Source organism: Cynocephalus volans, chromosome 16, assembly GCF_027409185.1.
Source record: "Cynocephalus volans isolate mCynVol1 chromosome 16, mCynVol1.pri, whole genome shotgun sequence".
Lineage (NCBI taxonomy): Eukaryota > Metazoa > Chordata > Mammalia > Dermoptera > Cynocephalidae > Cynocephalus > Cynocephalus volans.
In genome coordinates, this window is record NC_084475.1 from 25,031,431 (window position 1) to 25,055,494 (window position 24,064).

Below are 24,064 nucleotides of genomic sequence, written 5' to 3' on the forward strand. Positions count from 1 at the left end.
CACAAAAGAGGACGATCGATGAAGAGTTCTATGTGCCCAGGTGATTTTTATCCAATATACACTAGTAGAAAATGGCACAGTAATGTCTACCACGTGCCAGGTGCTGTGCTGGGTGTTAGATGATGTACCAGATAGAGAGTGTGCAGATAGATGATCAAAAGCAGATGAAATAGAGTGTGCTTTGGTAACTTAGTTCATTAACTACTGGAGTAATTAAATTATAATTGAAACAATTCTGATTCAAGTTCTGTCTAGCCTTATTTAAATAAGACAGCATTAGAAATCTGACTCTGTTCATCAGGGAGTTGAAAAATATATTGTCATGGAATATTACCATACATATTTAATGAATTAATTAGGTTCTGATGGTACCTATTCTTAATCAAAGGTAAACTCAGGAGAAGACTCTCGAAAAGCTTTACCACTTTGTTAATTAAACATTTAGCACCTACTCTGTACCTTACAGCTGACTAAGCACTGGGAATATAGGGAATAATAAGCCACAGTTCTTTGCGAAGTCACACAACCTCACGAAAGAAGCCATACAAGCAATGATGACAACTTCGTTAGTTTCTGTTTAAGTGGTTTTTTTCCTTCAATACCTGTCATGGAGTGGAATCTTTCATATAATGCTGGTTTGGGTGACCAAGACTAGTATTTATGTGTTCATTTTTGTAATCACATACACAAAAAACTCCTGTGTTTTAATAAATCATAATTGCATTTCACTGACTATACTAAAAATACCGAATCCCATAAACTACTAATGATTCTAGCAATTGATTATACCAGTGAAAAATCTCCCATTCATTTCCTCTCACACACCAAAACTTTCTGTTCCCAGTGTGTCATGTTACTGTTCTCAAGCCAGACTCTTCTGTAAACAAATCTTTCAGCCTAGATTTAGTACCTTCTGCCTGGAATGCCTCAACAATTTACAGAAAAAGTATTTACCCTCTAAAAACTACCTCCTGCAAGTTTTCTGAATTCCTAAATAATGTGATATATATGGTAATTATTTTTTGCTTCTGTTTTACCCAGCCCCCACTTTCTCCTTCCCCTAAGCATAAGCTACTTGAGGATATCAACCGTATTTGATTGTGCTATAAGAAAAATAACACTTTCACATTGTTTCTGAAACTTAAAAAATCAAACATTAGTGGAAGAGTAAATTAACTTTATTGGATGATGAAAAACTAAAGTGATAAGAAGTATGGATAGTAAACAACAATCATCGAGTTCTGCTGGAATTCTATGTTTCTTCTTTTCACTTTAAGCCAAAAGAACATAAAATTATAGACTGTTAGTGAACTAGTTGCTTTAAGTTCCTTCAACAAAAACTGCATAGTTTAGCAGTTGCACAGCGTTAAATATAATACATTTTGCAAAACCCTGAAAGTTTTCATTTTTGTGTTGACTTCAAAGACTAATGTAATCACCTACACTGGTCAGATTCAGAGTTTCTTTTCCCTTTTCTGCCACCCTGTAAAGAAAAATAGAGGAAATTACTTAACAAGTACCATTTGGGGGCCATTTTCATTTTATGAACATATGAGACCAAAGGCATTTTTGAATATGAGAAGGAAGTAATTTCTTTTTTGAATTTGTTATAAATTTGATTGTATACACTAAATTATTTTTATATGGTTATTTTTATAAATGGTTAAAGTAGTTTGTACAAAATAGTTACTTTCATTTGAAGTAGGCTAGGCTTAGTGAGATCACTGGTATCTTATTTTTTAGTTTTTAATCAATACTAAAATAAACCACACACTTACTTTGCTCCGTATGATCAGCAAATTTAGTAATTCAGTTCATTATCTTCTGAGTAATTCAATTTATAATTCAAGTTCTGTCTAGTTTTTATTCATATTAGACACCATCAGAAACTTGATTTTGTTCATCAGTGGATTGAAAAGTAGGTTATACTTTTCACCTTGCTCAGCAGGTATAAATATGTATTTAATTTGTTCCATCTGAAACACCACTTACGGTAGGCAGTTTAAAAGACAAGAAGAATTTTACATAAATTACTTTTAACATAAAATGTTCTGCTTTATTCTGATTTAAAAAGCAAATACTCACTGTAGAAATATGGAAAGTACAAAGAAGAAAATTAAAATCATCCATAACTACTCTACCCCCAATTTACCCATAAATAATGGTTTGAGCATTTACCTTATCATAGTTTTATCATTTTTCCCATTTTTAAAAACTATGGCAATGGTACCCAAACTTAGTTGATCATTAGCATCACTTAAGTAATTAGCATCACTTAAAAATTCTGATGTCGGCCTTGGCCCACACCTATTTAATTGGATGACAATCTGTAATTCAGAAGTCTCCAAGTGATTCTGATATTAGCCAGGTTTGGGAACTAGTTGTTTGTGGAAGTGCATTTCTTAAAGTGGTGGCCCTATCAGGGGCACATGGAGCCCAGACTCATGATAGTGATGACAGCTTCTCTTCATTTCCTTCATCCTTCTTCTGCCTAGAGCTTCCCTCCTGAGATCAAAAACATTTCTACATCAACCTTCTAAAACAAAATAAAACAAAAAATCACCCAAGCATAAGAATGCTGTTATTCACTACTGACCACATAAGAGTTCTGCAAAGATTTATTCAGAGAAAAACAGTATGAACAGGTTTATGTATAACGACACTTATTAAATACAAGATTTTATTTCCTGTTAGATAGCAGGAAAATAAATTTAGCCAAAAAAAATTTTTTTTTCTTTAAGGTAGACCCTCACTATACATAAATATCAATGTTATATAACTTAAACTTTTCCCATGCTTCCCAATGAGAGTTTTTAAAAAACCAAAACAACTAACATACATGGATCCTTTTCAGTGTCCCAGGTAAAGGAGCTCTCATCCCTGGACTGATTACAGATTTCAAAGCTAGAGGTAAACAACTTTTATGCTCCCTATACCACCAATGGCTTTCAAGCTTTTTTGTCTGTGATCCCACATTAATTAATGCATTTCATATTATGATTTAAACACACATACATATGTACATACAAACATATATGTGGGAGTGAGACACACACACACACTATACACATATTGTAACAAAGCACTGATATTTTTTATTGCTTTATCCAGAAAAAAAATGTTGGATGCTAGCAGAAGGAATGGTAGAATTAGAAAATCACTGTTTTGCAATCAATAAAATAATAACTGATACAAATATCTTCAATGGATGCTAAAACCATCGGGTGAAAAGGATATTCTCACAATCTCAATGTATTAACCTACATATTACTTATTAATTATAAAAGGGAAAATATATCTTTAAAATGGAGACATCCAGAAGGTATCACTATACCTAAGTGATCAAACTTATGATATAATGGGACAAATGTCATTATGTGCCTTTCCCCAATATGATTCAATAGCACATATGCCACATCATCTATGTATAGTACCAAGGATTTTCCTGAGTTACTCTAGTTATTGCTGTTTATACCAATATCTAGAATAACCTTAACATTTTCTAAAATGTAAATTATATGAGCAATAATAAAATTACTAATATATTGGTGAGTAAATTTTGGCCTAAGAATAAAATAGTGCATTTAGTCTCACATAGTATCTACTCCAAATGTATTATTAGCGATTAAAACACTTCAAAATTATAAAAGCATACCTGGTATTTGGATAATTCTGCTTGTAATACTTTCACTTTAGATCTTTCTTGTTCTAATGCAGCATGAAGAGAAGTCACCTATAACCAACATTTGGTAAAAAAGACTTTTTATTGCTTTTGGCAAATACTCTAATTCTTAACAATTATTCACACTGATGATTTTTGACTAGATGAACAAGTATCAGAGGAGAAACCCTCCCCCAATTTCCATTAGGCTTTGTAAACAGCTGTACATTCAAGATAGACAGGACAAGCTCACTGTCCTAAGAGGAGAAGACAGAATAGGATGTAAGGGGAGAAAAATCAAGTCCAGGGAGGATAAGTTCTATCTGCCCTTTATATCTCTATATTCACTATCCAGTAAGATACAACCTTATCTTCCTCCATTCTTCAGGACACACAAACCTCCCTTAGCACAGTCAACAGAATTTTCACTTATTTGCTGTTATATAATAATAATAATAAAGTACAATTTATATCACTTTCTTGCAGTGTTGATGGGCTGCATATCTGTTTAGTCAAGTTTAATAATTCAAGACTAAAGAATAGCTTAAGAAAACCAGTCATCTGTGCTTCACAGATCCTTACCTGTATAGTTAGCTCATTCTTGATACTCTGTGATTCATCAACTTGCAGAAGTATTTCTGCTTTATCTTTCACTGACAAAAAGGAAAAACAGCAGTATAGTCTTTTCAGTCACTCAAATACCTTAACGATACTTTAGTGAACCAGGACACAGCAGTGAAGTCAGAATCAGAACAATGATTTCTTGTCTTCGTACTTAATGAATGTACTTCTTGAACCTGCATAGCTCTTATTTTTCACTGGTAAATTCTGATCATTATTATAACCGCAGCAATTTTTCTTGGAAAAATTTTACATTTTCTGTGGTGCTAAAATTATTAATTGCACAGATATGATGAAAGATTACTTTTTATATCTACACTAAATAGAATAAGGATTCAAGAAAATAAAAAATTTCACATAGGGAAAAAAACTTTAACTTGACTAATCTTAAAGCAAGATTTAAAAAGCAACGTATAGTGGTTTTTTTGTTTTGTTTTGTTTTGTTTTTGTTAAATTGTTGGGGTAAACATTCTATTAAGGCCAACAACATTATTATTCGCTGACTCTTCATAGCAAAAAGCATTGTCAAATAAATGTAGTTCATATGATCATAACTGATCATGTAACATCTGTAACTATTAACTTGTTTAGAGGTTTTTCCCTCCTTGGGAAGCAAAAGATCTATATTTTGCCCCTTTTTCTAAGCTTTAGAAATCTTCATACAGCTGAGAATTTCCTTAACCCGTGGTGATGCATGAAAAAGGCAAACTCCTCACTTTGAAAACAAGCTAAGAGAGACTAAAGAGGTAAAACTGCAATAAAATTAGCAAAGTTGGAAATATTCAAATATATGAGTACTGATATCACCACAGCTCTGCCAATATAACATTGTGATTCAAACTTATTTTTCATAGTTTAATATGATGCTGAATAAGACGAGACACTGTGTCAAGAATCAATTCAGCCTCTCAAGAATCAACATGGGAACTTTTACAAATGATACTTTCTACTCATCCATCCCCAGGATTAAACTAACGATTTTTAATAACTATGTAGTACTTCAATCACAGTCAGTTCTCCTACAATGCCTGTTTTGAAAATACAGATTTGCTCCAGTGAGATTGACATTTCAGAGAACAACCTGAACAGCACACAGATTTTCAGTTTGCTTAAGCATGATTTCATGAACACAGGAAACTGCACTGATGTGCACACTTCAAACATCAACCAGCTACCGCGGTTCCATGTTAAGAACTACACCCACTTAGTGCTGCAGCTGTTACCTTTCCATCACTTAAAAGTGACACACGAGTTGTGACCCTTCTGAAGGCTCCTTCCCCATGCAAACCTCAGGTTTTCTACAAAGTAAAGTGTCATGTTTGTGTAGTATTTATGTATTTAACCATTTTAACATGTGTAAAAACTATGCTACTATTTTCATTAGGTTCCTGTGTTTTTTTAATGTGTCACTGATGAAGTTTCTGAGTGTTGTGCTCCTAACCCATTTTTCTCAGAAGTCTTGAGGCTTTACCTATGTGCTTTTGCAAAGGGTAGTAATTTGGGAGAACACATGTTGCATTATAACAAACTGTATTTACATTTACATTATAAATGTAATGTTATGAATGTAATCCTAGAATGTTATGAATATTTTCATGTAATAATCCTATATAAAATTCCTCTACTTAGATTACTTATAGTGCGGACCACAGACACTGATACTACTTACTGATAGCCATTTTTAATGTATTTTTGAGAGTAAGCTTTTATCAATCAACTTTTTCACTTTCCACAATGGTTTGTTAGTAGCAGTATTTTATTTTTACATATTCAGAATTCATACATCCAATGTCCAATAATTTTCTTCATTTTTTCAATTAGAAATATATTTTCTAAACAATATAATTTTTTTATCCCCATAATTTTGTTCATTAAATGACTCACATGGAGCTTGGTAACATGAACAGGTCTAAGTTAATCTCAGGATGTTTATATCTAACTGTCCAAATAATAGTTAAGTTGTATAATAGTTACGTTATAAAAAATGTAAGTTTGAATCTACTTCAAGACTACACATTCAGTTCAACTGGACATGATTTCTGGTTTTTACTTGGTTACTTTTAATTTGTAATACAGTTTAAATTTTGATTTGACAGGTCTATTCCCAGTCCCTTCACATCTCAAACAATTTTTGGTGTCTTATTTTCCTATTCTTCAAAGTGAGTTTCAGTTTCTTGAGTCCTATACAGTTCTTGGAGGAGCTAGAGTTGGGATTTCATTAGCAGTTATTACCAAGAAAAATTCTTTATTACATTTAATTTTGTGTATTCAGGAGAATATTTTCTCATCTATTCATGTCTTAATCTATGTCTCTTTTATGGTTTACAATTTCTTTTGTATAGGTCTCGTATTAAAAAATTAATACATATTTCCTTTTCTATTAAAATGGAAAATTTTCAGAGAACGTTCCAGGAATACATATCCAGTAGTGCAACTGATTTGGGGGGCTTTTATTTAAGATTTAACTTTACTAATCTTATTATCGCTAATACTTTTTTGCGTTGATTTCCCTGGCTTCCTGCTAATGACCTCTTGTCAAAAGTTTAGAGTTGCAGCAAAACTGAGAAAAGCAGTGGGGGAGGGGAAAAGAAGGAAAGAGGAAGAAAAGCCTAAAGTGGTAACAGGCAGCCTCCTCTAATAATTAAAATGTTATGCTTGTTTCCCTTCAAAATATAGTCCAGTAAACTTATACAAATTAAAATTTCAAGGGCTTCCTTTACCTGAATAGTCATAAACTTGTATAAGATGAAGATGCTGTAAGAGTGACTTGTAATAACAACATTATCAACAACTATCCAGCTTATATCACTCTGGGAAAACTTTATTTTGTTGAGTTGATAAATCATATATCTTGAAAAATTATCTTCAGATATTATTTAAGACAAACTTTTAATTCTAAAAACACACAAATCACTTACTTTCACCCTCCTGAAGCATTTTCAATAATTGTGCATTTCTTGCCTTTACTTCTTTATACTTTGCCTAATAGTCAAAGAGAAAAGATTTAATTTTTTGAAAAGTAAATGACTTACTATCAATTAATGATTACCTTCAATTAATTAATGATTTACTATCAATTTATGGAGCTGTGAATTCTAGGCTTGCTGAAAGACAAATTACTTTTGAAAGAAACAAGATGGAAGAAAATGTATTCAGAATTGTCTCCTATTTAAATTAAATCTCTGGTATAATAATAGATATTAATGTATAGGTGATTAAAAATTAAAGAAGGAAAAGCTAAAAGTGGAGAAAACTCAGAATACTAAATTTTCCTGAAGAGTTGTCTTCTTTTCTTCTTCAAATAAAACCCTTATACAATGAAAAGTAACTTAGATAAAAACCAAAAGAAAAATGATTCATAGTTCTACACCAGTACTGTCCAACAATATACTAGAACTTTCTATATCTGTTCTATATCTGCCACTGTCCAATATGTGCCTACTGAACACTAGAAATATGGTCAGTGTGACTGAGAGAATGAATTTTTAATTTTACTTAACCCCAATTTAAATTTTGAGATACACTTGTAGTGGTTACTGAATTTTACAGCACAGTTCTATACCTTCTCAGTTCAGGTTTAACTAATATCTTGTTGTTCCATAGACTAAATAATTATAGTAATTTTTGCTGATGAGCATTAGTAATTTACTGAAATATCTTTCAACTCTTGCTCAATTTCCTTTTCCAAACAGCTTAGCTTCTTTTCATACTACATAAACAATACAATTTTACATTTACTAACAAGAGAAATTGTGTTTCCACATTAACATACACATTCTAGGCAATTTTCCACCTACACTACTCTTGTTCAACACATCTTGTAACACTGTCTGAATCATTTATAAAGATTTAATACATTAATACATTAGAGAAAACAATACGTTTAATATACCGTAGAAAAACTAAAGCCTAAAGAAAACAGAACATATAAGAAACATCATTTCTTCTCTCAATATGTACACAGATATATACAGAAATTACCAGATTAAAAAAAAAATTTTTGTAGGAGACCACGTGCCCCGCAGTGCCAGCGTGCAACCCAGCAGGTAGGCCTCGCTGCTGCTGGACCCCATCCCCAGCCCAGCCAAGTGCGTGCCAATCAGAGATGTGACCCACCAGAGAGGCCCGTGATCTGCAGAGAACACATGTCCCGTGGTGCCAGGAGTGACCAACCAGGTAGGCCTCGCCACCACCAGACTCCATCCCCAGTGCGGCCGAGTGCATGCCGACCAGAGAGGAGCCACCCTGGAGAGGCCCAAGACCTGAGGCGACCACACACCCGAGGTGCCAGTGGGCAACCAAGCATACACTGAGGCAGCCGTGCCAAATTGGCAGCCCAAGCAGCATCCTAGCCAGATAACAGTGTCGAACCAGTGGACCATGAAATCCCCTGCCACAATGACTAAACACCAAAGAAAAGATACCAGAAATATGAAAAATCAAGAAAGTACACCACCAAAGGGTAATAAGTCTCAAGCTCTAGATCCTATAGAACAAGAAGCCCTTGAAATGTCTGACAAGGAATTTCGAGTGATAATTCTAAGGAAACTAAATGAGATGCAAGAAAACTCAGCTAGACAACATGATGAAGCAAGGAAAAGTATACAGGACCTGAAAGAAGAAATGTACAAGGAAATCAATGCCCTGAAAAAGAATGTAGCAGAGCTTGCTGAACTGAAGAATTCATTCAGTGAAATAAAAAACACAACAGAAAGTTTAACCAGCAGGCTTGCAGAAGCAGAAGAGAGAACTTCTGACCTTGAAAATGGGCTGTTTGAAATAAGACAGGCAGACAAAAAAAAAAAGAAAGAAAGAAAGAAAGAAAAAGGAATTAAAAATATTGAAGAAAATCTAAGAGAGATATCAGACAACCTTAAGCGCTCAAATATCTGAGTCATGGGTATTCCAGAAGGGGAGGAAAAATGAGATTGCATTGAAAACATATTCAACAAAATAGTGGCAGTAAACTTCCCAGGTATAAGAAAAGACACAGATCTTCAGATTCAGGAAACTCAAAGATCCCCAAATGTATCCAACCCCAAAAGGTCTTCTCCATGACTATTATAGTCAAATTGGCAAAACTCAAAGACAAAGACAGAATCTTAAAAGCTGCAAGAGAGAAGCAGCAAGTCAACTATAAGGGAGCCCCAATCAGACTAACATCAGACATTTCATCACAAACCCTAAAAGCCAGAAACAAATGGGATGATATATTCAAAATACTAAAAGACAGAGACTGCCAGTCAAGAATACTCTACCCCACAGGGCTATCCTTCTGAAATGAAGGGCAAATAGTATATTTCTCAGACAAACAAAAACTGCAGGAGTTCACTACTACACGACCACCCTTACAAGAAATTCTCAAGGGAGTACTGGGTTTGGTACCTGAAAAATAACTACCACTGCCATAAAAACTCAAGAAAAATCAAAACCCACTAGTAAAATAAAAATGCCAACAATGAAGAGAAAAGAAAAGTTTATCTACAACCCAAGGAACCAACAAATACAGAAGACAAACAGTAAACCAGAAAGAAAGGAACAAAAGACACTTAAGACAAACAAACAACAATCAATAAAATGCTAGGAGTAAATTAACACTTTCCAATAACAACTCTTAATGTAAAAGGATTAAACTCCCCAATCAAAAGACACAGACTGGCTGACTGGATTAAAAAGAAGGAACCAACTATATGCTGTCTTCAAGAGACCCACACCTCACCAATAAAGACACACATAGACTAAGAGTGAAAGGATGGAAAAAGATTTACCGTGCAAACAGAAATGAAAAACAAGCTGGAGTAGCTCTTCTTATATCTGATAAAACAGACTTTAAACTAAAAACCATGAAAAGAGATAATGAGGGCCACTACATAATGATAAAAGGATTGACCCATCAAGAAGACAAAACAATCATAAATATATACGCACCCAATGTTGGAGCAGCCAGATTTATAAAGCAAACTCTATTAGACATAAAGAATGAGATAGACTTTAACACCATAATAGCAGTGGACCTGAACACCCCACTCTCAACTTTGGACAGATCATCCAGGCAAAGAATTACCAGAGAAACACAAGATCTAGACAACACTCTAGACCAACTGGACTTGGCAGATATCTACAGAACATTCCATCCAACAACCTCAGAATATTCATTCTTTGCATCAGCACATGGATCATTCTCCATGATAGATCACATGTTAGGTCACAAATCAAGTCTCAACAAATTCCAAAAAATTGGAATTATCCCATGTATTTTTTCAGATTGCAATGGATTAAAATTAGAAATCAATAACAAATGAAATTCTGGAAACTATACAAACACACAGAAGTTAAACAGCATTCCACTTAATGACATATGGGTCCAAGAAGAAATCAAACAGGAAATCAAAAAATTTATTGAAACTAATGAAAACAATGATACTTCATATCAAAACCTGTGGGATACTGCAAAAGCAGTACTAAGGGGGAAATTTATCACATTAAATGCTTACTTCAGGAGAATGAAAAGATGGCAAGTGAACAACCTTATAATTCACCTTAAAGAACTAGAAAAACAAGAACAATCCAAACCCAAAGTTAATAGATGGAAAGAAATCGTTAGGATCAGAGCAGAACTTAATGAAATTGAAACTCAAAACATGATAAAAAGATCAATGAATCAAAAAGTTGGTTTTTGAAAAGATAAATAAAATTGACAAACCATTAGCATAGCTAACTAAAAAAAGAAGAGAGAAGACCCAAATAACAAAAATTAGAAATGAAAAAGGTGATATTACAATTGAGTCAGCTGAAATACAAGGAATCATTCGAGACTACTATAAACAACTGTATGTCAACAAATTTGAAAATCTGGAGGAAATGGATAAACTTCTGGACACATACAAACTACCAAAACTGAGCCAAGATGTAGAAAATATGAACAGACCAATAACAATAAAGGAGATTGAAGCTGTTATCAGAAGGCTTCCAACAAAGAAAAGCCCAGGACCAGATGGATTCACAGCAGAATTTTACCAAACATTCAAAGAGGAATTGACACCAATTCTCTTTGAAACAGAGGCAATTCTCCCAAACTCATTCTATGAAGCAAACATCACCCTGATACCAAAACCACGTAAAAATACAACTAAAAAAGAAAACTACAGGCCAATATCCTTGATGAATACAGATGCAAAAATCCTCAATAAAATACTAGCTAACAGAATACAGCAACACATATGCAAAATTATACTCCAAGATCAAGTGGGATTCATCCCAGGGATGCAAGGTTGGTTCAACATACACAAATCAATAAATGTGATACACCATATTAATAAACTCAAAGACAAGGACCATATGATCATCTCTATAGATGCTGAAAAAGCATTTGATAAAATTCAACACTCATTCCTGATAAAGACTCTCTACAAGTTAGGTATAGATGGAAATTATCTCAACATAATTAAAGCCATATATGATAAACCCACTGCCAATATCATCCTGAATGGGGAAAAGCTGAAAGCTTTTCCTTTAAGAACAGGAACTAGACAAGGATGCCCACTCTCACCACTCCTATTCAACATAGTGTTGGAAGTACTAGCCAGAGCAATCAGAGAAGTGAAGGAAATAAAGGGCATCCAGATTGGAAAAGATGAAGTCAAATTGTCCATGTTTGCAGATGACATGATCCTATACATCGAACAGCCTAAAGCCTCTACACAAAAACTCTTGGAGTTGATAAATGTTTTCAGCAAAGTAGCAGGATACAAAATCAACACACGAAAATCAGTAGCATTTCTATTCTCTGATAGTGAACATGCAGAAAGGGAAATCAAGAAAGCTTGCCCATTTACAATAGCCACCAAAAAAATAAAATATTTAGGAATTGTGTTAACCAAGGATGTGAAAAATCTCTATAAGGAGAACTACACACCACTCCTGAGAGAAATTAAAGACGACACAAGAAGATGGAAAGATATGCCATGCTCTTTTATTGGAAGAACCAACATTATGAAAATGTCCATAATACCCAAAGTGATATACAAATTCAATGCAATCCCCATCAAAATTCCAATGACATTTTCTCAGAAATGGAAAAAACTATCCAGACATTTATGTAGAATAACAAAAGACCACGCATAGCCAAAGCAATGCTGAGCAAAAAAAATAAAGCTGGAGGCATAATACTACCTGACTTTAAACTATACTACAAAGCTATAATAACCAGAACAGCACAGTACTGGCATAAAAACAGACATGCTGATCAATGGAATAGAATAGAGAATCCAGAAATCAACCCACACACCTACAGCCATCTGATCTTTGACAAAGGCACCAAGCCTATGCACTGGGGAAGAGACTGCCTCTTCAGCAAATGGTGCTGGGATAACTGGATATTTATATGCAGGAGAATGAAACTAGATCCATACCTCTCACCATATACTAAAATCAACTCAAAATGGATTAAAGAATTAAATATACACCCTGAAACAATAAAACTTCTTAAAGAAAACATAGGAGAAACACTTCAGGAAGTAGGACTGGACACAGACTTCACAAATACGACCCTAAAAGCAAGGGCAACCAAGGGAAAAATAAATAAATGGGATTATATCAAACTAAAATGCCTCTGCACAGCAAAAGAAACAATTAACAGAGTCAAAAGACCACCAACAGAGTGGGAGAAAATATTTGCATAATATACATCTGACAAAGGATTAATATCCAGAATATACAAGGAACTCAAACAACTTTACAACAAAAAAACAAGTAACCCAATTAAAAAATGGGCAAAATAGCGAAATAGGCATTTCTCAAAGGAAGATATACGAATGGCCAACAGACACATGAAAAAATGCTCAACATCACTTAGCATTCAGGAAATGCAAATCAAAACCACACTGTGATACAATCTCACCCCAGTTAGGATGGCTAATATCCAAAAGACTGTGAACGATAAATGCTGGCGAGGTTGCGGAGAAAAAGGAACTCTCATACATTGTTGGTGGGACTGCAAAATGGTGCAGCTTCTATGGAAATGGTATGGAGGTTCCTCAAGCAATTGCAGATAGATCTACCACATGACCCAGCTATCCCACTGCTGGGAATATACCCAGAGGAATGGAAATCAGCAAGTTGAAGGTGTACCTGTTCTCCAATGTTCATTGCAGCACTATGTACAATAGCTAAGAGTTGGAACCAGCCCGAATGTCCATCATCAGATGAGTAGATCAGAAAATGTGGTATATCTACACAAAGGAATACTACTCAGCTATAAAAAAGAATGAAATACTGACATTTGCAACAACTTGGATGGACCTAGAGAGATTATATTAAGTGAAACGAGTCAGGCACAGAAAGAGAAATATCACATGTTCTTACTTATTTGTGGGAGCTAAAGATAAATAAACACACACAATAAAACCAGGGTAGGGGGGAGGGAAGAAGACAGAACAATTACAATTCCTTGAAGTTGATATGACAAGCGAACAGAAAGGACACTGTTGGGAGGGAGGGGGGTGACGGTGGAGGGAGGGAGGTTTTGGTAATGGGCCACAATAATCAAGCACATTGTACATTGACAAAATAAAATTAAATTTTAAAAAAAAGAAAAAAAAATTTTGTAAAACAAATTTAAATGTATTTTAAATCCAATAAAGATAGCTTTTACTAAATCTGCATTCTGTCCATTAAATTACTGATGATAAATCACTAATGTTTACTGAGTAATACTGTAGTCAATACAGTGAACTGAAGTGAGCATCACAGTAAATATAAAGGGAGTAGGACTTTTGAGAAGCTTAGAAATAAATGAGGGAGACAAGTCAGATGGAAACATAAAAATATGAGTGGAAAAGACATATACATCCAACCACAACGACAGTCACTATGAATACAGAAATATTCACTATGAATATTGAACTACACTCACTATGAAATTCCCACTTGCAGTTCTTCAATCTGTGTTAATACCTCACCACAGTCTATCTCTAACTCAAGCCTTTTGTACAAGATCCAAATCAGTGTACAAGGAGGCACCTTTTATGCAAACCTCAGGGTCTAAAATAAGCTCAAAAAGCAAAAATTACAGGCCGGCCCATGGCTCACTCGGTAGAGTGCGGTGCTGATAACACCAAGGCCACGGGTTCGGATCCTATATAGGGATGGGCAGTTTGCTCACTGGCTGAGCGTGGTGCTGACAACACCAAGCCAAGGGTTGAGATCCCCTTACCGGTCATCTTTTTAAAAAAAAAAAAAGAAAAAAGCAAAAATTACAATTGAGAAAAATTAACTGGGAAAATTCCTTACATTGCTTATTAAAAACAGCACATGTATGGTTTTGTATATACAATCTTGAATAGTAAATGTATCCATAAATACATAAATGTAGAATACTAGTAATATGTAGTTTGTAATAAAGAGCATAAATGAAATACACAATGCCCTTACCAGTATTTTTAATTTCATGAAAAAGAGAGCATATAAAGTTGCAAAGTTAAATGCACATACGCTGTGACTCCACTGTGTCAAGCTGCATCCTGAGCATATGTGTCTGTATGTAACACAGCCATTTCAAACTCAACATGTTCAAAATGGAATTGACTAGTTTCCATTTCCAAAGTAGTTCAGAAATGTGCTCTTTCCTCTTACACTCGATTCATTGTTTTACCAGACTGGCATCACTCCAGGCCTCAGCTACATGCATTATCATACCATAAAACAATTCCACTGTCACTTCCTTCTAAAGACCTTCACTGCCCTCTCTGGCTAAAATCCAGATGCCTTCAAATTTGACCCAGAGTAAAAACTCCAATATCATCCTGTACAGCTTTCCAGTTCTCTAAATGTCAGGTACAGTTTACTTCCTACCATTCCCATGTCTTTGTACACACTGTTCTCTCTTCTGGGAAAAATCATCTTTTCTGTGAAATCCTGACCTATTTTTTAAAATTTATTTTTTATTAGCATATTGTTACAAATCATACTTATTCTTTATGCCCCTTAACCAATCCTCCCTCCCATGTACCCTCCCCTGCCCCTCTAATACCCATAGATTTGTTCTCTCCATCTGATAGATTAACTGTTCCTCGGCTGGTTTGTTGCCTAGATGACCTGTCCAGTGCTGAGACAGGTGTGATCAAGTCCTCCCTTCTTATCATAAATCAGATGCTCCTTCTGTTACTCTGCAGTGTGATTTGTGGAGAGAGAGGACTCGCTAGACTGGCTGTGGATGTCAGGGGGTTGTGACTGAGGTCCTCGGCCGCCCACCACAGCAGCTCAGGAGCCCGAGGCACTACCAGCAGCAGCTTGGTGGTCATTGCTGGGCTGGTTGTGGATGTCGGGGGGTGTGGCTGAGGCTCTTGGCCCCCAACTGCCCCAGCTTGGGGGCCTGGGGTGCTTCCTGCAGTGGCACAGTGGTCGTCGCTGTGCTGGTTGCAGATGTTGTGGGGGCATGGCTGAGGCCCTTGGCCCACAACTGCCCTGGCTCTGGATCCAGGGCGCTTCCTGCGGCAGCTTGGTGGTCGTCACTGGGCTGGTTGCGGATGTTGTGGGGACATGGCTGAGGCCCTCAGTGCCCCACTGCCCTGGCTTGGAAGCCCAGGGCGCTTCTTACCAATTTCCAATAGCAGCAACTCATTCCTTTTTCTGTGCTTCTGGAGCACTCTGTCAAACCTCAGTTACAAATCCTACTTTGTAGTTCATTTATTTACATGTTTATCTTACCCATTAGACTGTGAGCTTCCTGGTAACTCATCTTTGAATTTCCTGTGTCTAGTACATACAACAAAAGCAAAAAATATATAAATGAAAAGCTAAAGAAAATGGGTGGGTGCAGTCAGAAAAGGTTTTAGCAGGAACGATTCTTAAAGTCATGAGTAAGAAGGAAGGAAAATAATAATCATCAGGGATAGAACTTGACTTCTTTTTTCACTGTTACGTATGCAGGGCCTAGGAAAGTATCTGGCACATTATAGGCACTCAATAAATAAGTGTTGACTGAGTTAATAATACTCCAAAAAGAATAATACTTCTGCGAACAACTATATGCAAACAAACTGGAAAACCTAGAAGAAATGGATAAATTCCTGGACATACACAACATACCAAAGTTGAATCATGATGAACTAGAAAACCTAAACAGACCATAAAGGGTAATGACAGTGAAGCAATAATAAAAAGTCTTCCAACAGAGAGCCAGGACCAGATGGCTTCACTACAGAATTCTACCAAACATTTAAAGAACTAACACCAGTTCTTCTCAAACTCTTCCAAAAAATTGAAGAGAAGGGAACACTTCCAAACTCATTTTACAAGTCCAGCATTACCCTCATACCCAAACCAGAAAAAGACACAACCAAAAAAGGAAACTACAGACCAATATCCCTAACGAACACAGACATGAAGATCCTCAACAAAATGCTAGCAAACAGAATCCAGCAACACGTTAAAAAGACCATATACCATGCTCAAGTGGGATTTATCCCATGGATGCAAAGATGGTTCAGCGTATGCAAATCTATAAACATGGTACATCACATCAACAGAGTGATGGGAAAAAACCATATGATCAGTTCAACAGATACAGAAAAAGCATTTGATAAAATCCAACACTCCTTCATGATAAAAACACTCAACAAATTAGGTATAGAAGGAATGTACTTCAACACAATAAAGGCCATATATGACAAACCCACAGCTAATATCTCACTGAATGGACAAAAATTGGAGGCTTTTCCTCTAAGATCTGGAACAAGACAAGGATGCCCACTTTCCCCACTCTTATTCAACATGGTACTAGAAGTTCTAGCCTGTTCAGTAAGACAAAAGAAAGCAATAAAGGACATACAAATGGGAAAGGAGGAAGTCAAACTATCCCTATTTGTAGATGACATGATCCTATACACAGAAAACCCTAAAGACCACACCAAAAAGTTACCGGAACTAATAAATGAATTCAGTGAAGTGGCAGGACACAAAATCAACACATAAAAATCAATAGTCTCCCTATATGCCAGTAATGAAGTAGCCAAAGAAGAAATCAAGAAAGTAATCCCATTCACAATAGCTACCAAAAAATGAAATATGTAGGAGTAAATTTAACAAAACAAGTGAAAGACTTCTACAATGAAAACTATAAAAATTAGTGAAAAAAACTGAAGAGACACAAATAAATGTTCATGGGTCGGAACATCATCAAAATGTCCATATTACCCAAAGCAATCTACACATTCACTGCAATCCATATCAAAATACCAATGACATTCTTCAAAGAAATGGAAAAGACAATCCTAAAATTTGTATGGAACCAGAGAAGACCCCATCTAGCATAAACAATCTTGAACAAAAAGAATAAAGATGGAAGCATCACACTTCCTGACTTCAAAATATACTTAAAGCTACAGTAACCCAAACAGCATAGTACTGGCATAAAAACAGATAAACTGACCAATGCAATAGAACAGAGAGCCCTGAAATAAACCCATGCACTTATAGGCAACTGATTTCTGACAAAGGTGCCAAAAATATACAGTGGGAAAAGGACAGCCTCTTCAACAAACGGTGCTGGGAAGACTGGATCTCCACATGCAGAAGATTAACACTAGACACCTATTTTGCTCCATACACAAAATGCAAATCAAAATGGATCAAAGACTTAAATTTAAGACCCAAAACTATGAAACTGCTGGAAGAAAACATAAGGGAAACACTTCACACAATGAGAGTGAACAGTACTTTTTTGAGTGAGACTTCAAAGGCACTGGCAACTAAAGCAAAAATACATAAATGGAACTACATCAAACTAAAAAGCTTCTGCACAGCAAGGGACACTGTCAACAAAATGAACAGACAACCTACAGAATGGGAGAAAGTGTTTGCAAACTATACATCAGACAAGGGGCTAATATCCAGAATATATAATGAACATAAACGATTCAACAGCAAAAAACCAAATATCCCAATGAAAAAGTGGGCAAAGGACCTGAACAGACATTTCTCAATACAATCATCAGGGAAATGCAAATTAAAACCTCTATGAGATACCATCTCACCCCAGTTAAAAGGCTGTTATCAAGACAGAAAATAACAAATGCTGGTTAGGATGCAGACAAAAAGGAACTCTCCTACATTGCTGGTGGGAATGTAAAGTGGTACAGCCAATTACAATACTGTGGAAAACAGTATGGAGGTTGCTCAGAGAACTAAAAATAGACCTGCTTTACAACCCAGCTGTCTTACTACTGGGTATATACCCACAGGAAATTAAATCATTATATCAAATACAATGACACTTCAACTCCCATGTTCGTTGTAACACTATTCACAATAGGCAAGAAATGGAATAAACCTACATGTCCATCAATGGATAAATGGATAAAAAAAACTGTGGTGTATGTACACACAATGGAATAGTACTCAGCTATTAAAAAAATGATATCCTGCCATTTTCAGCAACATGGATGGAACTGGGAACCATCATGTTAAGTGAAGTAAGTCAGGCACAAAAAGACAAATACCACATGATATTACTCATATGTGGAATCTAAAAAATATAAAAGTGGTTCTCATAGAAGTAGACAGTAGAATAATAGTTACCAGAGGTGAGGCGCAGTGGGAAATGGTGGACATTAGCAAAACTCTGCTGTCCACCCTAAGCGATCACTGTGCAGTATATGCACATATTAAAACAACGCACTGTATCCCACAAACATACACAAATAAATGTTAAAATATTTGAATAATAATGAAAAAAGAATAATACCTGAGATGAATAAGATATGTTTTTGAAAATCATAAGGGAGGAGGTAAGAGAATAATAGGTAGATTTGTGGTTAAAAATTAGCATCACAACATAACAAGTATTGGCCAGGATATGGAGAAACTGGAACACTTGTTCACCGCTGGTGGGAATGTAATATGACACAGCTGCTACGGAAAAGTCTGGCAGCTCCTCAAAAAGTTAAAAATAAAATTATCATATGATCCAGCAATTCTACCGGTAGGTACATACCCAAAAGAACTAAAAGCAAGAACTGATATCAATAAACGAAATGTAGTATATACATATAATGGATGTTATTCAGCTATAAAAAGGAATGAAATTCTAACAGAAGCTACAACATGGATGAACCTTGAAAACATGGTGCTAAGTGAAATAAGTGGAACACAAAAGAACAAATGCTGTATTATTCTACCTATATGAGGTACCCAGAATAGGCAAATTCATAGAGATTAGAGGTGCCCAGGGGCAAAGTGGAACGAGAACAGGGTCTTGTGGGTACAGAGTTTCTCTCTGGGATAATGAAAAAGTTCTAGAAACAGATAGTGGTGATGGTTACACAATATTGTGAAGGTACTTATTGCCACTGAATTGTACACTTAAAATGGATATGTTATATATATATTATAAAACAATAAAAATGTTATATTCAGAATTTTAAACCACCAAAGAGTTTATAAACCTAAATAGTAGAATGACTATTTCTAGCAACTGAATATTAAACATATTTACATATAAGAAAAACAGAAAATGTGAAAATTTCTAGAATTATTTTCATTTATAACAGTAAATGGATACAAACCTCCCATTGAGTGATCACATTTTTCAACTTCTGGATTTCAGCATCTTTCCTTTCAAGTTCCAACTTTAGTCTTTCAATTCTTCCATCTTTCAGAACCACTTCCTGAAAAGAGAAAAACACTAATTTAAGACTAACATTGTTCTGCCAAGCCCGGTTCACAATATTGTTTTGTAAAAAGTTTAATTTCCTAAGGCAGCCTTAAACTGTTGACTACATTTCCACTTTGACTCAATTATATAATCCTAATTATGTACAGCACAAGCAAATAAGATATTTACGATTAATCTCAAACTACAAACACACCCTAGAACAATATCAGTACTTTGAAATGATATTTCTACGCTGGAATAAACAAAAGTGCTCTATGACTTCTTGTTGTTAGTCTATCTTGAAAATCCAAAAGAACTGAAAAAGAACTAAAACATACAAAATTTTTTTAAAAATTAAAATAAAGTTTTTCTGTATCAGCAGTTACCACAAAGAAGACATAACTAGAAAAATAATTTCCTCTCAACAGAATAACAAATATCCAGAAGAATAAAAATTTTAAAATGTTTCAGACCCATACTAAGAAAATTACAAAATTCTGAAAATGACATAGAATAAAGTATGTTTGTAGATAGGAAGGCTAACTACTACCTTGTAAGTTCAATAAAATTTTAATCAAAATTCCAATAGGATTATTGTTCTTTGGAATTCAGCAAGATAGTAAAGACTTCATCTAGTAGAATACAGAATGGAAACAAGTTAATTCAATGAAGAGGGATTTGCCTATCAAATAATTAGATACTATAAAGCAAAAATAATTAAAATAATGTGGTCATATACCTAGGTTGACAGAGCAATGGATCAAAAAAGAAAGTCCGGAAAGAGACTTGAAATGTAAGAATTTATTATAATATATAAAGGTGGTATTTTTAAAAAGCAGGAAAAGGCTGAATTAAAGAAAAATGGTGGGTTATAGGACAAATGGCTAACTAGGAAAAATCAAGTTAAATCCTTGTCATTTTGTAACATATACCAACATAAGTAAATTTAAATGTAAAAAATCTCCCTAAAGTCATACCTCTGATAAGAGTATAAACTGGTCCTATGTATTTATCTAAAGAGTAATGTGACGATAATGAATTCCACAAATACTGAGCATCTAACTGCTAGGAGCTTTGTGTACAATGGTGAACAGAACTGAAAAGATTCTTGCCCTCACAGGACGTGTCTGCTGGAAGAGGCAGATAAATAAACAAATGCAGCAATTAGAAACTGAGGTTTAAGCTATGAAGAAAAGAAACATGGTACCATAAAGGGAATAATGTGGATTGCTCCCTTGTGGATCAGGGAAGCTCTCTCTGAGGCAGTGACACTTAAGATGAACCTTCACTGATGGGTACAAATTGGCTAAGTAAAAAGTGAAGGTAAGAGCTTTCCAGGTAGAAAGAACAGTATGTTTAAAGGCCTCGAGGCAGGAAAGAATCTGGAGAATTTGGGGGAAAAAAAAGAGGCTAGTGTGGTCAGAGCACAGTGAGGGGGAAGAAGGTACAAGATGACTTTAGAAAAACGAGTAGAGACCTGATCTTGGAGGGCCTTGTAGGCCAAGGAACAGTCTGCACATTATTCTGAGAAAAACAGAACTCAGTGAAGGATTTTCAGCAGGACTGTAATATTTATGTTGGTAAAGGATCCCTTTGGATGCTGTGTGAAAAATGGATTGGAATTGGGGTAAGACAGGTTAAAAAACAAAACAAAACAAAAAAACCCAACCTTTAATTGCCACTACAAGACCAGGTCAGGCAAGATTATGCCTTGGATTAGGGTGGAAGACATATAAATGCAGAGAAGTGTATATGAGAAATAATTTGGAGGCAGAATCAATAGCATTTGATGAGAGGTTGAATGTGGCAGGTGAGAAAGATAACCACTCCAAGTTTCTAATTTAAGGAATAAGGTGGGTAGATCAAAATTAGAAACACACTACTTTTAGGCTCAGGAATCTCACTTCTAGAAATTTATCTCAAATAGGAAGGTAGAGGGAAGTATCTATGAGGGTGTTCACTGTTGCTTTGTCACAGTAAAAAATTGGACATTAACTTAAATGCCCAACAATAGGACATACATAGGCTTACAATATATGGTAAATTCACACAAAACTGAAAACTATGAAGTCACCAAAAATGAATGATGTAGAACTATAAAATATATTTGCATGATCCCAAAATTGTAATAATATGTGCAAAGAAAAAATTCTGAAAGGACATACACCAAAATTTTTAGAATAACTATCTTTGGACATGGAATTACAGAAGATTTAACTTTATTCTTTAAAATTTTCCTTTTATCAAAATTATCTTATGCAGAATATATAATCATGGAATAATATAAAATAATATTTTACTTTTAAAATAAAAATAAAAATTAAGCCATTTTAGTATTTTAAAAATCTAGATGAATACGACTATCTATCATCTTTGAATAGGAAAGCCCCTCTGAAATTGACACCAAAGGGAGAACATAAAAAGGAAAAGATTGACAGACTTAACTTGAAAAATCTCAAAAAATACTGTAACAAAAATCAAAAGGTAAATGAAAAACTGGGAAAATTAGTCACAACAAATATGACAGACATATGACCGATGAACATGAAAAAATGTGCAATCTTAGTAAGCAAAGCAATGTTTTTATCAAACTGGTACATTAATATCCAGAATATACAAAGAGCTCAGACAACTTTACAGCAAAAAAACAATCCAATTAAAAAATGGGCAAAGGAGCTGAACAGACATTTCTCAAAGGAAGATAGACAGATGGCCAACAAGTACATGAAAAAATGCTCAACATCACTACTCATCAGGAAATGCAAATCAAAACAACACTGAGAGATTATCTCACCCCAGTTAGACTGGCTATTATCAAAAAGACTGTGAATAACAAATGCTGGTGAGGGTGTGGAGACAGGGGATCCCTCCTATACTTGCTGGTGGGACTGTAAATTAGTGCAGCCATTATGGAAAACAGTATGGAGGTTTCTCGAACAACTACAGATAGAACTGCTATACGATCCAGCAATCCCTCTACTGGGTATATTCCAAAAGAAATGGAAATCATCATGTTGAAAGGATACCTGAACTCCCACATTTACTGCAGCCCTATTTATCATAACCAAGATATGGAACCAACCTAAATGTCCATCAACGGATGACTGGATAAGGAAAACGTGGTATATTTATACAGTGGAATACTACTCAACCATAAGAATGAAATTCTGCCATGTGCAGCAACACAGATGAGCTTGGAGAAAATTACTTGAAGTGATATAAGCCAGGCACAGAAAGAAAAATACTGCATGTCCTCACTCATAAGTAGGAGCTAAGAAAGAAGTAAAGAAAGGAGAGGAAGGAAAGGAAGGAAGGAAGGACAATCACAAAGACACACTGAACTCTGAGAATGAGAGAACAGTACTGTAGCTGCTAGAGATGGGAAAGGGAGAGTGGGAGGGGGTCAGTGAGAAATTGGCTAAAGGACACAAAGAATGACTACTTTTTGTAATGATGAAAATCCTAATTATCCTGATTTGATCCTCACACATTGTACCGTACCCCACAAATATGTATAATCCGTTATGGTTTCAATAAAAAAGAGTTAATGCCAAATTGTTTTCCAGAATGGTTATAACAATTTACATTCTTACTGGCAGTACGTTACTGCTGTGCTCTATCCTTACCAATGCTTAGTATTGCCTAATTCCTATCAATAGTCTTCACCTGCCTTCAGTTTTTCCTAGGCACCACAGTAAAATTAATATCACTATGCAAAACATTGCACTCTGCTCAAAAACCTTCAAAACTTCTTTACTGTCTACTGATTAAATTATAAACCAGGCTTTAAATACTCCACAATCTTTTCCCACCCACCTTACCAAACTTATACTATACTCCTCTATGAACCTTCTGTTTTAAGTAAATTGGTTTATACTTCACTGCCTACATATTGTTACTCAAGGCATTCCAGTTTCTTCCTCGTCTCTGCCTGTTCATATCCTACTGTCCGTAAGTTTCCAATTCAAATGCTATTTTCTCCCAACAAAGCCAACTCTCATCCCCGTTCCTGAGAATTACTATAGCACTTTATCAGTATAACAGTATATCCTTTTTTGGACTGACCCCTTTTTACCTGTACAAAAATAATACCTATTAAATGTGGAATATACCAATATTTATAAAGCAAA

General features: G+C 35.1%; 1 protein-coding gene across 4 annotated transcripts in view; it reads right to left on the reverse strand.

Moving 5' to 3' along the window:
- Positions 1–1,160: 1,160 nt before the first annotated feature.
- GKAP1 (G kinase anchoring protein 1) overlaps positions 1,161–24,064 on the reverse strand; it is a 69,367-nt gene continuing 46,463 nt past the window's right edge. For all 4 annotated transcript variants that reach the window (XM_063080717.1, XM_063080716.1, XM_063080719.1 and 1 more), the window contains 5 exons: positions 19,846–19,947; positions 7,201–7,264; positions 4,244–4,314; positions 3,656–3,733; positions 1,161–1,483 (listed from right to left, as the gene is read on the reverse strand). In XM_063080717.1, the coding sequence (XP_062936787.1) occupies positions 1,436–1,483; positions 3,656–3,733; positions 4,244–4,314; positions 7,201–7,264; positions 19,846–19,947 (363 nt within the window). In that variant the 3' untranslated portion in view covers positions 1,161–1,435. The remainder of the gene's footprint in view (positions 1,484–3,655; positions 3,734–4,243; positions 4,315–7,200; positions 7,265–19,845; positions 19,948–24,064) is intronic.